Here is a 10,871-nt window from a genome sequence, read left to right as displayed (position 1 = left end):
CGACGCTTGGACGGCCCCTTCCCGGCTCCTTTCGCTCTCATTCGCCGCGCGGTTCTCCTTGATTGGCCTCTCGCGGCGTCAACGTCGACGGAGCTGCTGACGGAAAAGTGGGCGCGGCCTTGGTGAGACCCCACCCCGCGACCCCGCGGCCAATCCGGAGCCGCCGCTCCAGACCCGCCTCTGGCGCGGGGGGCCAATCACAGCGGTCAGGGAGAAGGGAAGCCTAGGCGCGGGAGACACGTGTTCGAGTGCTCGTGGGAACGCGCAGGCGGGTCGGGGTCGGGCTTGGGGGCTCCGGCCAAGCTTCTGGGACTGACGGTGGGTTCAGCTTCTGCAACCCCAGTGCTTGAGATATAGAGCATGGGGTGAGGTGGGGGGGCAGGGCCGGATTGAGGTTGGATGAGGCCCTCAGCTCCTGAAGGTCATGGGGCCCTTGATATGTCCAGCTGTCCTTTGCCAACAAGAAATTGCCGCTGTTTTTTGTGTTCAGTATATGCTAGATGGTTATTTATGGACCTCATGGGTATCTCAAGCCATTTGCACATAACAAAATATGTTTTTTTTTTTTATCAAAGTGATTGTTGAACTGAAATACAATTAAGAAGAAGTATATTAATAGTGAAATAATTATTAAGCTCTAGCTTAAAATGGTTTTTTATTCATACCAAACTTAATAATGCAAACACATTGGCATTTGGCAATAACAAAAGTTCCTTTAGAAACACAATTTACAAAGACTCATTATCTAGTCTCTAGAAACTTTGCTATAACATGAAATAATAATAGTTGTAAATATATGATGTAAACTACTAATAATTATAAAGAGCAGAATGTAGGCACCCTATATATAGAAAGGAGCAAACCAGTGATATTTTAGGGAGCAGGCTAGCAGGCAGGGCCAGTGACTTACACCAGAGGAGCCTACACAACACACAAACACTGTTGCTGTATGTAGGTTTTATTTTATTGGTTTTTTATCTTATATTTTGGAAATGTACATTCAGGGTTTTTTTCCATTAATTTTTTTTAGACTGGGGACCTAAGCTATAGCTTGTTTAACTTATACGTAAATTTGGCACTGGTGGGGGGCAACATCTGGGGGCCGGCCAGGTATTCTGGCCCTCAAAGCCCATGGCTGGAGGGGAAGACACAGCCGCTGCCTCTGAAAACAGTTTAGGGGAAGGGGCGAGTAAGAGGCGACACGAGAGAAGTGTATAAAATAAAGCCTATGACATGGAGGGAAGCTTCCTCATGGGGATTCGAACCGCCGACCTTCTGATCGGCAAATCCTAGGCCCACAGCGCCACCCGCGTCCAATTTTACAATATAGCAGTATTCAAATCTTTTTTTATATATACCGTATTTTTCGCTCTATAAGACACACCAGACCACAAGACGCACCTAATTTTTGGAAGAGGAAAACAAGAAAAAAAATATTCTGAATCTCAGAAGCCAGAACAGCAAGAGGGATCTCTGCGCAGTGAAAGCAGCAACCCCTCTTGCTGTTCTGGCTTCTGGGATAGCTGCGCAGCCTGCATTCACTCCATAAGACGCACACACATTTCCCCTTACTTTTCAGGAGGGAAAAAGTGAGTCTTATAGAGCAAAAAATACGGTAAATTCTTCCCCCTGAGGTTCCTAAGGTTCGTAGCCAGAGGGTGATTTTGCCAAACTCACCTGCCTTGGAGCAACAGGGAAACTGACCAGCTCCCTGCATACAATGAGAGAATTCTCTGCAATGCTCGTTCCGTGGCAGACCTGTGGTTTGGGTAGTGGGGACACCTTGGTGTGCAAGGATTTGCAAAGAGTTTCCCAGGACCTTGAAAGCACCTGCACTGGAAAATCTTATTTGCCTCTTTTGAACTTCGCTGTTTTCTTCCAGATGCCCGCAAACGTGGAGATCAAGGCGCGGGTTCGGGACCGGGCTGAGCTACTAAGGAACGCTGAGCGGCTGAGCGGTTCCCCAGGCTGTGTCATTCTTCAGACGGACACGTTTTTTCCTGCCCCCAACGGGCGACTGAAACTTCGGGACTTCAGGGTGAGTGAGCCAACACAGATGGGGGTCTTTCTGTGCTTAGATGGAGGGTGTCTCTGAACTCTGATAATCTGCTTCTTTGTCTAGTCAGAGCAGTGGTTCTCAGAATAAAAATTAGCAATACATGGGAAAACAAAAAGGAACAACTCCTAGCAGTGCTTGATTTACAACGCAAAACACACCTTCTTTAGAATACAATCATGGGGCATAAAACGATGCAACTACATAAGAACATGAATCATTCCCAAAATAGAATTATAACCGAGCCTCTTACGTATGTACCTTAAATATGCATACATACTCAATGAGAGGTGTGAGTAAGCTTGCTTTTTTGCCAGATAATCTCATTTATATTAGGTCTAATTTGAGACAAATAAACTCTCTTCATCTACACAAAGAAGCCTTTCTCTTTTCTAATCTTTCAGATTGGTCAGAGTTGAAAATCCCTGTTCACAACAATATGACATGGAGAACTGTAGAAGAATGCTATGCTATACTACATCTAAATATTTGAATGTTTCTTATCCTTGACTCTCCCTGCCACACCAATGTGGCACTCCACTCCCTTTGAGAACCACTGGATCAGACGATAGAGAGGGTTGATTTGCCTGTGCCTACTGCACACAGGTAAACATCTCTTTTTTATTGCCCCACCCACTTTCGCCTCTGGCTCCACCCACCATTGATGCGGGTGGCGCTGTGGGTTAAACCACAGAGCTTAGGAGTTGCCGATCAGAAGGTTGGCAGTTCAAATCCCCGCGACGGGGTGAGCTCCTGTTGCTTGGTCCCTGCTCCTGACAACCAAAGTGCAAGTAGATAAATAGGTACTGCTCTGGCGGGAAGGTAAACGGCGTTTCCGTACGCTGCTCTGGTTCGCCAGAAGCGGCTTAGTCCTGCTGGCCACATGACCCGGAAGCTGTACACTGGCTCCCTCGGCCAATAAAGCGAGATAAGCGCTTCAACCCCAGAGTCGGCCACGACTGGACCTAATGGTCAAGGGTCCCTTTACCTTTACCTTACTGCACACAGGTAAACATATCTTTTTTATTGCCCCACCCACTTTTGCCTCTGGCTCCACCCACTATTGACACATGGCCCTTGAGCTGAATACGGGTCCCCAGCCCTGGCCTTGAACTTCCAACTGCTGCCCGATTTCCCCTGCTTTATTGGACTGACCTCAAGCGAGCTGTCAGCCTCCAGGAAACCAAAGTTCAAACTCTGCAGGTGGGTGGATAAATTATTAGACAGGCAATCTATCGTCAGTCCAAGGGTGAGGCCATTCTGGAATTCTCTTAGCTCAGAACTGGGCAACGGTTGAAGTCAAGAGCCTGATAACCATCTCTAACAGTACTTTAAATCCCTTCTCAAGGATCCTTTCAGTTTCCAGAGTGCTTTGTGGACTCGTATGATTTTTCTTCCCAAAGATCTTGTGAGGGAGAGGCCAGTACCCATTTTTACAGGTGGTGAGCTGTAAAGTCTCCGTCCCTTTTAGGTAGTGGTGATTGAAAAGCCACATTTGCAAAAGAAGGTTCTTTTTATCATATGTGGTGGTCTTGTAGTAAGGTTAAAGCTTACTGGGAAATGATGCATAATGAATTGAAAAGGATATTTAAAATAAACATTGTAAAAAAACACCAGAAGCTTTTCTTTTGGGAATTATAAAGACAGAACTACCTAAAAGGTATAGAAATTTATTCATGTATGCGACAACAGCAGCAAGAATGCCACTCGCCTAAAAGTGAAAAGAAGGAAAAGAATGGATACAAAAACCTAGGGAATATGCAAAAATGGCAAAACTTAATGGAAGAATAGGAAATCAAGATAGCAAACTGTTTATAAAAGGATGGAAATGGTTTGTTGAATATTTACAAACACACTGTAAACAGATATGAACATAGGCAGGATTATTGTAATAACCTGGTTTTATAAGAATATATATTTAAAGTAGATGAATAAATGAATAAGTTAAGTTAATTTGGAATACAGTGGATGCTCGGGTTGTGAACGTGATCCGTGCAGGAGGCACGTTCGCAACCCGCAGCATTCGCAACCCGCGGCGCCGTGTCTGCACACGCGCATGTCGCGATTCAGCGCCTCTGTGCATGCGCAAAGCACGATTTAGTCCCTCCGAAACCCGGAGGTAACCTGTTCCGGTACTTCCGGGTTTGGCACGGTGCGCGATCTGAAGCATCTGTAACCCGAGGTATGACTGTATGCAGAAAATATAAAAAATAAATTGAAGGAACTGCAGAAAGAGGGGGAAGGAAGAAATGTTAAAATGATTGTAAATTTATTGAAGTGTATAAAATTGAAAATCATGAATAAAAAGAAAAGAAAAGCCATATTTACAAAAATGAGATTATAATAATAATAATTTTATTATTTATTTATTTTTAAAGATACTTATTAGAATTTTACAAAATGAAAAAAGAAAAAAGAAAAATACAAAGTAAAAATAGATAAAAAACAATTCCATCATTCCATCACTTTCTTTTGTTTGCTTATTTCCCGGACCTCCTCACACCTCCCTTTTTGTATTCCCGTTCAATTTGTTAGTTCAGCAAATCCTTCCCCTCTTTAATTATCCTAATCTTTAATCTTAAAATAATATAACATTAAATTTTTGTCTGTTAATAGCCCATTTTTTTCATACTCCTTATAGTGTTATAGCTAAAAACCACATAGCTTTTCATCCAACATCATTTTAACATTCATTAATTTTACAATATTTCTGTATTTTTTTAAAATTATATACCTACAGAAATAATTTTATTATTTATACACCTCTCCGGGAATCCATTTGTGGCATGTTGCATTTCTTCTCAGACTGAATTCTGGGAAATAGGACGGTGCAGGGTGGACAGAGGGTCCTACTTCACACCCTGATGAATAAAAATGGCCATACCATGAACTTCCTTTCCTCTTGGGGAGGCGGATGTTTCATCTCCCGTGGGCTGACGCCAACTCTTCTCTTCCCAGGACGGGCGTGGGCAGCTGGTCTTTTACAATCGCCCTGACGCCGAAGGCCCCAAGCTCTCGCATTATGCCATCTCACCCACGGATGATCCCACCGGGCTTACGGTAATTCCTTCTGGGGTGGGAGCTGTTTCTCGCTGTGCTTTCTAAGGGCTCCTGGATGCTGCCCAGCAGCCCACCTGGATGGGGGCTCCCTAATAATAATAGTAATAATAATAATAAATTATTTATACCGCGGCCATCTGGCTGGGTTTCTCCAGCCACTCTGGGCAGCTTCCAACAGAATATTCAAATACAATAGTCTGTTAAACATTAAAAGCTTCCCTAAACAGGGCTGCCTTCAGATGTCTTCTAAAAGTCTGGTAGTTGTTTTTCTCTGTGACATCTGGTGGGAGGGCGTTCCACAGGCTGGGTGCCACTACCGAGAAGGCCCTCTGCCTGGTTCCCGGTAACCTCACTTCTCACAGGGAGGGAACCACCAGAAGGCCCCCCGGCGCTGGACCTCCGTGTCCGGGCAGAATGATGGGGGGGTGGAGATGCTTCAGGTATACTGGACCGAGGCCTTTTAGGGTTTTAAAGGTCAGGACCAACACTTTGAATTGTGCTCGGAAACGTACTGGGAGCCAATGTAGGTCTTTCAAGACCGGTGTTATATGGTCTCGGCGGCCGCTCCCAGTCACCAGTCTAGCTGCTGCATTCTGGATTAGTTGTAGTTTCCGGGTCACCTTCAAAGGTAGCCCCATGCAGAGCGCATTGCAGTAGTCCAAGTGGGAGATAACTAGACCATGCACCACTCTGGCGAGACAGTCTGTGAGCAGGGAGGGTCTCATCCTGCGTACCAGATGGGAGCTGGTAAACAGCTGCCCTGGACACAGAATTGACCTGCGCCTCCATGGACAGCTGTGAGTCCAAAATGACTCCCAGGCTGCGCACCTGGTCCTTCAGGGGCACAGTTACCCCCTAAGGAGTGGCTCCCCTTCTCTTGGAAGCTGTGCTCTTCCCGTCCTGCCTCCTGAGGTCAGTCAGAGTGGCCTGGCTCTTCTTTCTGCCCAGGACCCTGCCTAAGAAGAGCCTGGTTTCAGAAATCAGAAACCAGGAAGAACAGAGTTTCAGTAAAGAGTGGAGGAAATGTATAACTTGCCTTGGAGACCGCTGTAAACAGTTGAGCACTTTAGCAGGATTTGAATAACACTTGTAATGTAACAAGAACTAGGAATGCATGGGATGTTTAAAAAATTGGAGTGACTTAAAATATGCAGCGGAAAAGGACTAGTGACGGAACCCAAGGGGGGGGGGGAGTCCAGAGATTTGGCTGAATGTTGGTTTATCTTTTTGCTATTCATGATTTTGGATGCAAATTTTAATTTGTAAAACCATTTATACACACACACACACACACACACACACACACACACAGTGGACACTTGGGTTGCAAACGTGATCCTTGAGGGATGCACGTTCGCAACCTGTAGCGGTGCATGTGTGCATGTGCGGGTTGCGATTCGGCACTTCTGCGCATGCGCAAAGTGCAGTTTAGCGCTTCTGCGCATGTGCGACCTGTGAAACCTGGAAGTAACCCGTTCTGGTACTTCCGGGTTTCGGAACATCCGTAACCTGAAAAAATGCAACCTGAAGTGTCTGTAATCTGAGGTATGACTGTCTGTGTGTGTGTGTGTGTGTGTGTGTGTGTATAAACATAAGAAGAGCCCGCTGGATCAGGCCAATGGCCCAACTAGTCCAGTGTCCTGTTCTTGCAACCAGATTCCTGAGCGCAAGAGCTCTCTCCCCTCCCGTGGTTTCCAGAATCATTGCTACCTCCAACCGTGGAGGCAGAACATAACCACCAATGCCTGGTAGCCATCAAGAGCCCTCTCCTCCTCTGTGAATTTGTCCATTCCTCTTTTAAAGCCATCCAAGTTGGTGGCCATCCCTGCCTCCTGTGGTAGGGAGTTCCATAGTTTAGTTTAGCTCTGCTTTGCATGAAGAAGGACTTCCTTTTCTCTGTCCTGAATCTTCTATCATTCAGGGTCCTTGGATGTCCACTAGTTCTAGTGTGAGGAGAGAGGGAGAAAAGCTTTTCTCTATCCCCTTTTCCATGCCGCGCATAACTTTATAAATGTCTATTGTGTTTTATATACAATGGTCCCTTGGTTCTCAAACTTTAATCCGTTCCGGAAGTCCATTCCAAAACCAAAGCGTTCCAAAACCAAGGCACGCTTTCCCATAGAAAGTAATGCAAAACGAATTAATCCATTCCAGACTTTTAAAAACAACCCCTAAAACAGCAATTTAACATGAATTTTACTATCTAACGAGACCATTGATTCATAAAATGAAAGCAATAATCAATGTACAGCCGTACCTCGGGTTATATATGCTTCAGGTTACATACGCTTCAGGTTACAGACTCCGTTAACCCAGAAATATTACCTCAGGTTAAGAACTTTGCTTCAGGATGAGAACAGAAATCGCACAGCGGCAGCGGGAGGCCCCATTAGCTAAAGTGGTGCTTCAGGTTAGGAACAGTTTCAGGTTAAGAACGGACCTCCAGAACGAATTAAGTACTTAACCCGAGGTACCACTGTACCGTACAATAAAATAAATAGGATGGTATTGTAAATGATAAAAATTAAAATTAATTTTTTTTCTTACCTGCACTGATGATAGTCAATGTTTCCGCAGTCACACAATCAGTCAATCAGTAGCTGAACTGGGCTCCACACAGCCACAAAAACAAATTAACCGAAAAAGCCTCAAAAACAAAAACGCAAAATAAATAGCAAAAACAAAAGCGCCAAACTTAATCTGAGATGCAGAGGAGGAGAGCACTTTCCCAGCTCTGCTGCCTTGAGAGCCTTTAAACTGGGGTCCAAACTCCGGACCTTTTGTGTGGCATGTGCAGGTTGGTTGGTAGACCTGGTGGAGAACCTGATTTATGCATGTGTGAATGCTGCTCTCCCTCTGCCTGACCCACTCGCTTTTCCCCTTGCAGGCTGTGCTGTCCCAGGCCCTTGGGGTGCAGGGGACGGTGAAGAAGGAGCGGCGCCTCTACCTGGTGGGCCAGACCCGTGTCCATGTGGACCGCGTGGAAGGGCTGGGCGACTTCATGGAGCTGGAGGTGAGGGTAGCTGGGGGTGCGTAGCGCCTTTGGGGATCTTCCCAACGCCCTTCCCAGGTGCTAGGTCAGCCGGCGGACGTGAAATTTGGCCCTGGAGGGAGGCATTGCTCAGAAAAGAGGCTTGGGAGCTGAGACCGAAGGCAGGATTTGGCCTGGAGAAGGAGCAAAGCAGAATAAAGGCCCAGTGGGATCTGGTTGCACCAAGGGAGAGGAATCTGGTCAAGGTAGTAGATCCGAGGGGAGGTGGAAGAAATCTACGCAGGTCAGGGGGACTAAACAGAGGTGCAGGCAGAGTTCTTCCAGCTTCTTTTGGCAAGGGATGCGAGACACCAGAAGCCAAGAAACCAAATCAAACCGTCTTCCTAAATTGGGTTCTAGTTATGGAGTTGGGCAGAGAGTCCTCTATATTATCTATACAGGTGAGGGGGCAGCATAGCTTTTGTTTAATTGCTGCAGCTCCCCGCCAAGACCTGATGAGGCCCCATCCAGAACCACCCTACCAGGACTGCAGCAGACTCTGCTTTGAAGATGGAGGCTGGGAACTGGGGGCACTGTTATGCAGTGGTTTCGCTCCTTCCTCCTGGGCCATGTCCAGAAAGTGGTGTTGGGGGATGAGTGTTCAGACCCCTGGGCTCTCACTTGTGGGGTCCCTCAGGGTTCTGTCCTCTCCCCCATGCTTTTCAACATCTACATACAGCCCCTGGGAGAGATCATCAGGGGGTTTGGGCTGGGTGTTCATCAGCAGGCAGATGATACCCAGCTCTACCTCTCTTTCAAATCAGAACCAGTGAAGGCAGTGAAGGTCCTGTGTGAGTGTCTGGAGGCGGTTGGAGGATGGATGGTGGCTAACAGATTGAGGTTGAATCCTGACAAGACAGAAGTACTGTTTTTGGGGGACAGGAGGTGGGCAGGTGTGGAGGACTCCCTGGCCCTGAGTGGGGTAACTCTGCCCCCGAAGGACCAGGTGCGCAGCCTGGGAGTCATTCTGGACTCCCAGATGTCCATGGAGGCGCAAGTCAGTTCTGTGTCCAGGGCAGCTGTCTGCCAGCTCCATCTGGTAAGCAGGCTGAGACCCTACCTGTCCGCAGACAGCTCTACATGGGGCTACCTTTGAAGGTGATCCAGAAACTGCAACTAATCCAGAATACAGCAGCTAGACTGGTGACTGGGAGCGGCCGCCAAGACCATATAACACCGGTCTTGAAAGACCTACATTGGCTCCCAGTACGTTTCCAAGCACAATTCAAAGTGTTGGTGCTGACCTTGAAAGCCCTAAATGGCCTTGGTCCGGTATACCTGAAGGAGTGTCTCCACCACCATCGTTCTGCCTGGACACTGAGGTCCAGCGCCAAGGGCCTTCTGGTGGTTCCCTCATTGCAAGAAGCAAAGCTACAGGGAACTAGGCAGAGGGCCTTCTCGGTAGTGGCGCCCACCCTGTGGAACGCCCTCCCATCGGATGTCAAAGAGAAAAACAACTACCAGACTTTTAGAAGACATCTGAAGGCAGCCCTGTTTAGGGAAGCTTTTAATGTTTGATGTATTACAGTATTTTAATATTTTTCTAGAAGCTGCCCAGAGTGGCTGGGGAAGCCCAGCCATATGGGCGTGGTGTAAATAATATATTATTATATATTATTATTATTATTATTATTATTATTATTATTATTATTGACATGCACACTCAGAATTGGCTTCAGTCTAGGTTTTCCACCTCACTGGTAGACCAGCCCACTCGACTTGCCCAAGGGGATCTCCCCCTAGCGCAGGAAACACAGAAGACGTCCCAACAGCACGTTACGTGGAATCGCCTTCCCGGCCACCAACTTGGATGGCTTTCAAAGAGGGTTAGAGAAACTCATGGAGGGGGAGAGGGATAGCGATGACCACAAGCCAGGATAGCTAGACTCTGCCTCCGTGGTTGGAGGCAGTAAATGCTTCTGAATCCCAGTTGCTTGAAACCTCAGGAGGGGAGAGCTGCTCTTGTGCTCAAACTGTGCTTGTGGGTTTGCATTTGGGGTATCTGGTTGGCCACCGTGAGAACAGGATGGTGGACTGGAAGGGCCCTTGGCCTGGCCCAGCCGGCTCTTCTTAGGTTCTGTTCCATCCCTGTAGGTGGTTCTTCAGGAACAACAGAGCCCCCAGGATGGCGAAGAGGTGGCCCGGCAGCTGATGAAGGAGCTGGGCGTTCGCCAGGAGGACCTTCTGGCAGGGGCCTACCTGGACCTCCTGCTGGCGGGAGGAGAGCCTCGCCCCTGACGCTGGACCTTCCTGGCCCATTGGAAGGTCCTCTTTCGGGATTGTGTCTCCTTATCTGCTAGATAAACAAATCAAAACACAACAGGTGCAAGAAGGGATGGAAACTGAGCTGGGCCCAGCAGAGAAGGTGGTGTCTTTTCACATCTGCAGTTCATCTCACCTCCGTGGTCCAGACTTAGAATAGAATAGAATAGAATAGAATAGATTCTTTATTGTCATTACACAAGTGCAACATTGCACAAGTGCAACGAAATTGGATGCCATCCCTTAAAAACAACAAAAGCAAAACAACAACAACAACCAAACAAACCACATTCCAGCCACACCCACACCAACACCCATCAAACTCCCAGGTCACACTATCGAGTTACAGCATTCAAAAAGGCCACAGCTCTTGGATAGAAACTGTTTTTCAGTCTATTTGTCCTTGACTTGATGTTTCTATATCTCCTGCCAGAAGGCAGTAGTGCAAACAGACTGTGTCCC

At 47.1% G+C, this 10,871-nt stretch overlaps 1 protein-coding gene across 2 annotated transcripts; it reads left to right on the top strand.

Annotated features, from left to right (window-relative positions):
• Positions 1-4: 4 nt before the first annotated feature.
• On the top strand, positions 5-10,385 carry LOC144329024 (uncharacterized). Of its 2 annotated transcripts, none has more exons than XM_077935418.1 (5): positions 5-122; positions 1,883-2,038; positions 5,015-5,116; positions 8,004-8,129; positions 10,242-10,385. In XM_077935418.1, exons 2-5 carry the CDS (start codon positions 1,883-1,885, stop codon positions 10,383-10,385), a joined length of 528 nt encoding a protein of 175 aa, XP_077791544.1. In that variant the 5' UTR covers positions 5-122. The 2 variants fall into 2 exon arrangements, with proteins under 2 accessions (XP_077791544.1, XP_077791543.1); XM_077935417.1 differs by lacking the exon at positions 5-122 and adding an exon at positions 173-318.
• Positions 10,386-10,871: the final 486 nt, after the last annotated feature.

This window comes from Podarcis muralis, chromosome 10 (genome assembly GCF_964188315.1).
Source record: "Podarcis muralis chromosome 10, rPodMur119.hap1.1, whole genome shotgun sequence".
Lineage (NCBI taxonomy): Eukaryota > Metazoa > Chordata > Lepidosauria > Squamata > Lacertidae > Podarcis > Podarcis muralis.
This window is presented reverse-complemented; position numbering and strand designations above follow the sequence as displayed.

What these genes read in the sequence shown, in the direction of transcription:
- LOC144329024 (XM_077935418.1), top strand. Translation starts at nt 1,883, where the DNA reads ATGCCCGCAAACGTGGAGATCAAGGCGCGGGTTCGGGACCGGGCTGAG. An exon ending in TGAAACTTCGGGACTTCAGG is followed by an intron (nt 2,039 to 5,014) that starts GTGAGTGAGCCA and finishes TTCTCTTCCCAG; the next exon opens with GACGGGCGTGGGCAGCTGGT. An exon ending in ATGATCCCACCGGGCTTACG is followed by an intron (nt 5,117 to 8,003) that starts GTAATTCCTTCT and finishes TTCCCCTTGCAG; the next exon opens with GCTGTGCTGTCCCAGGCCCT.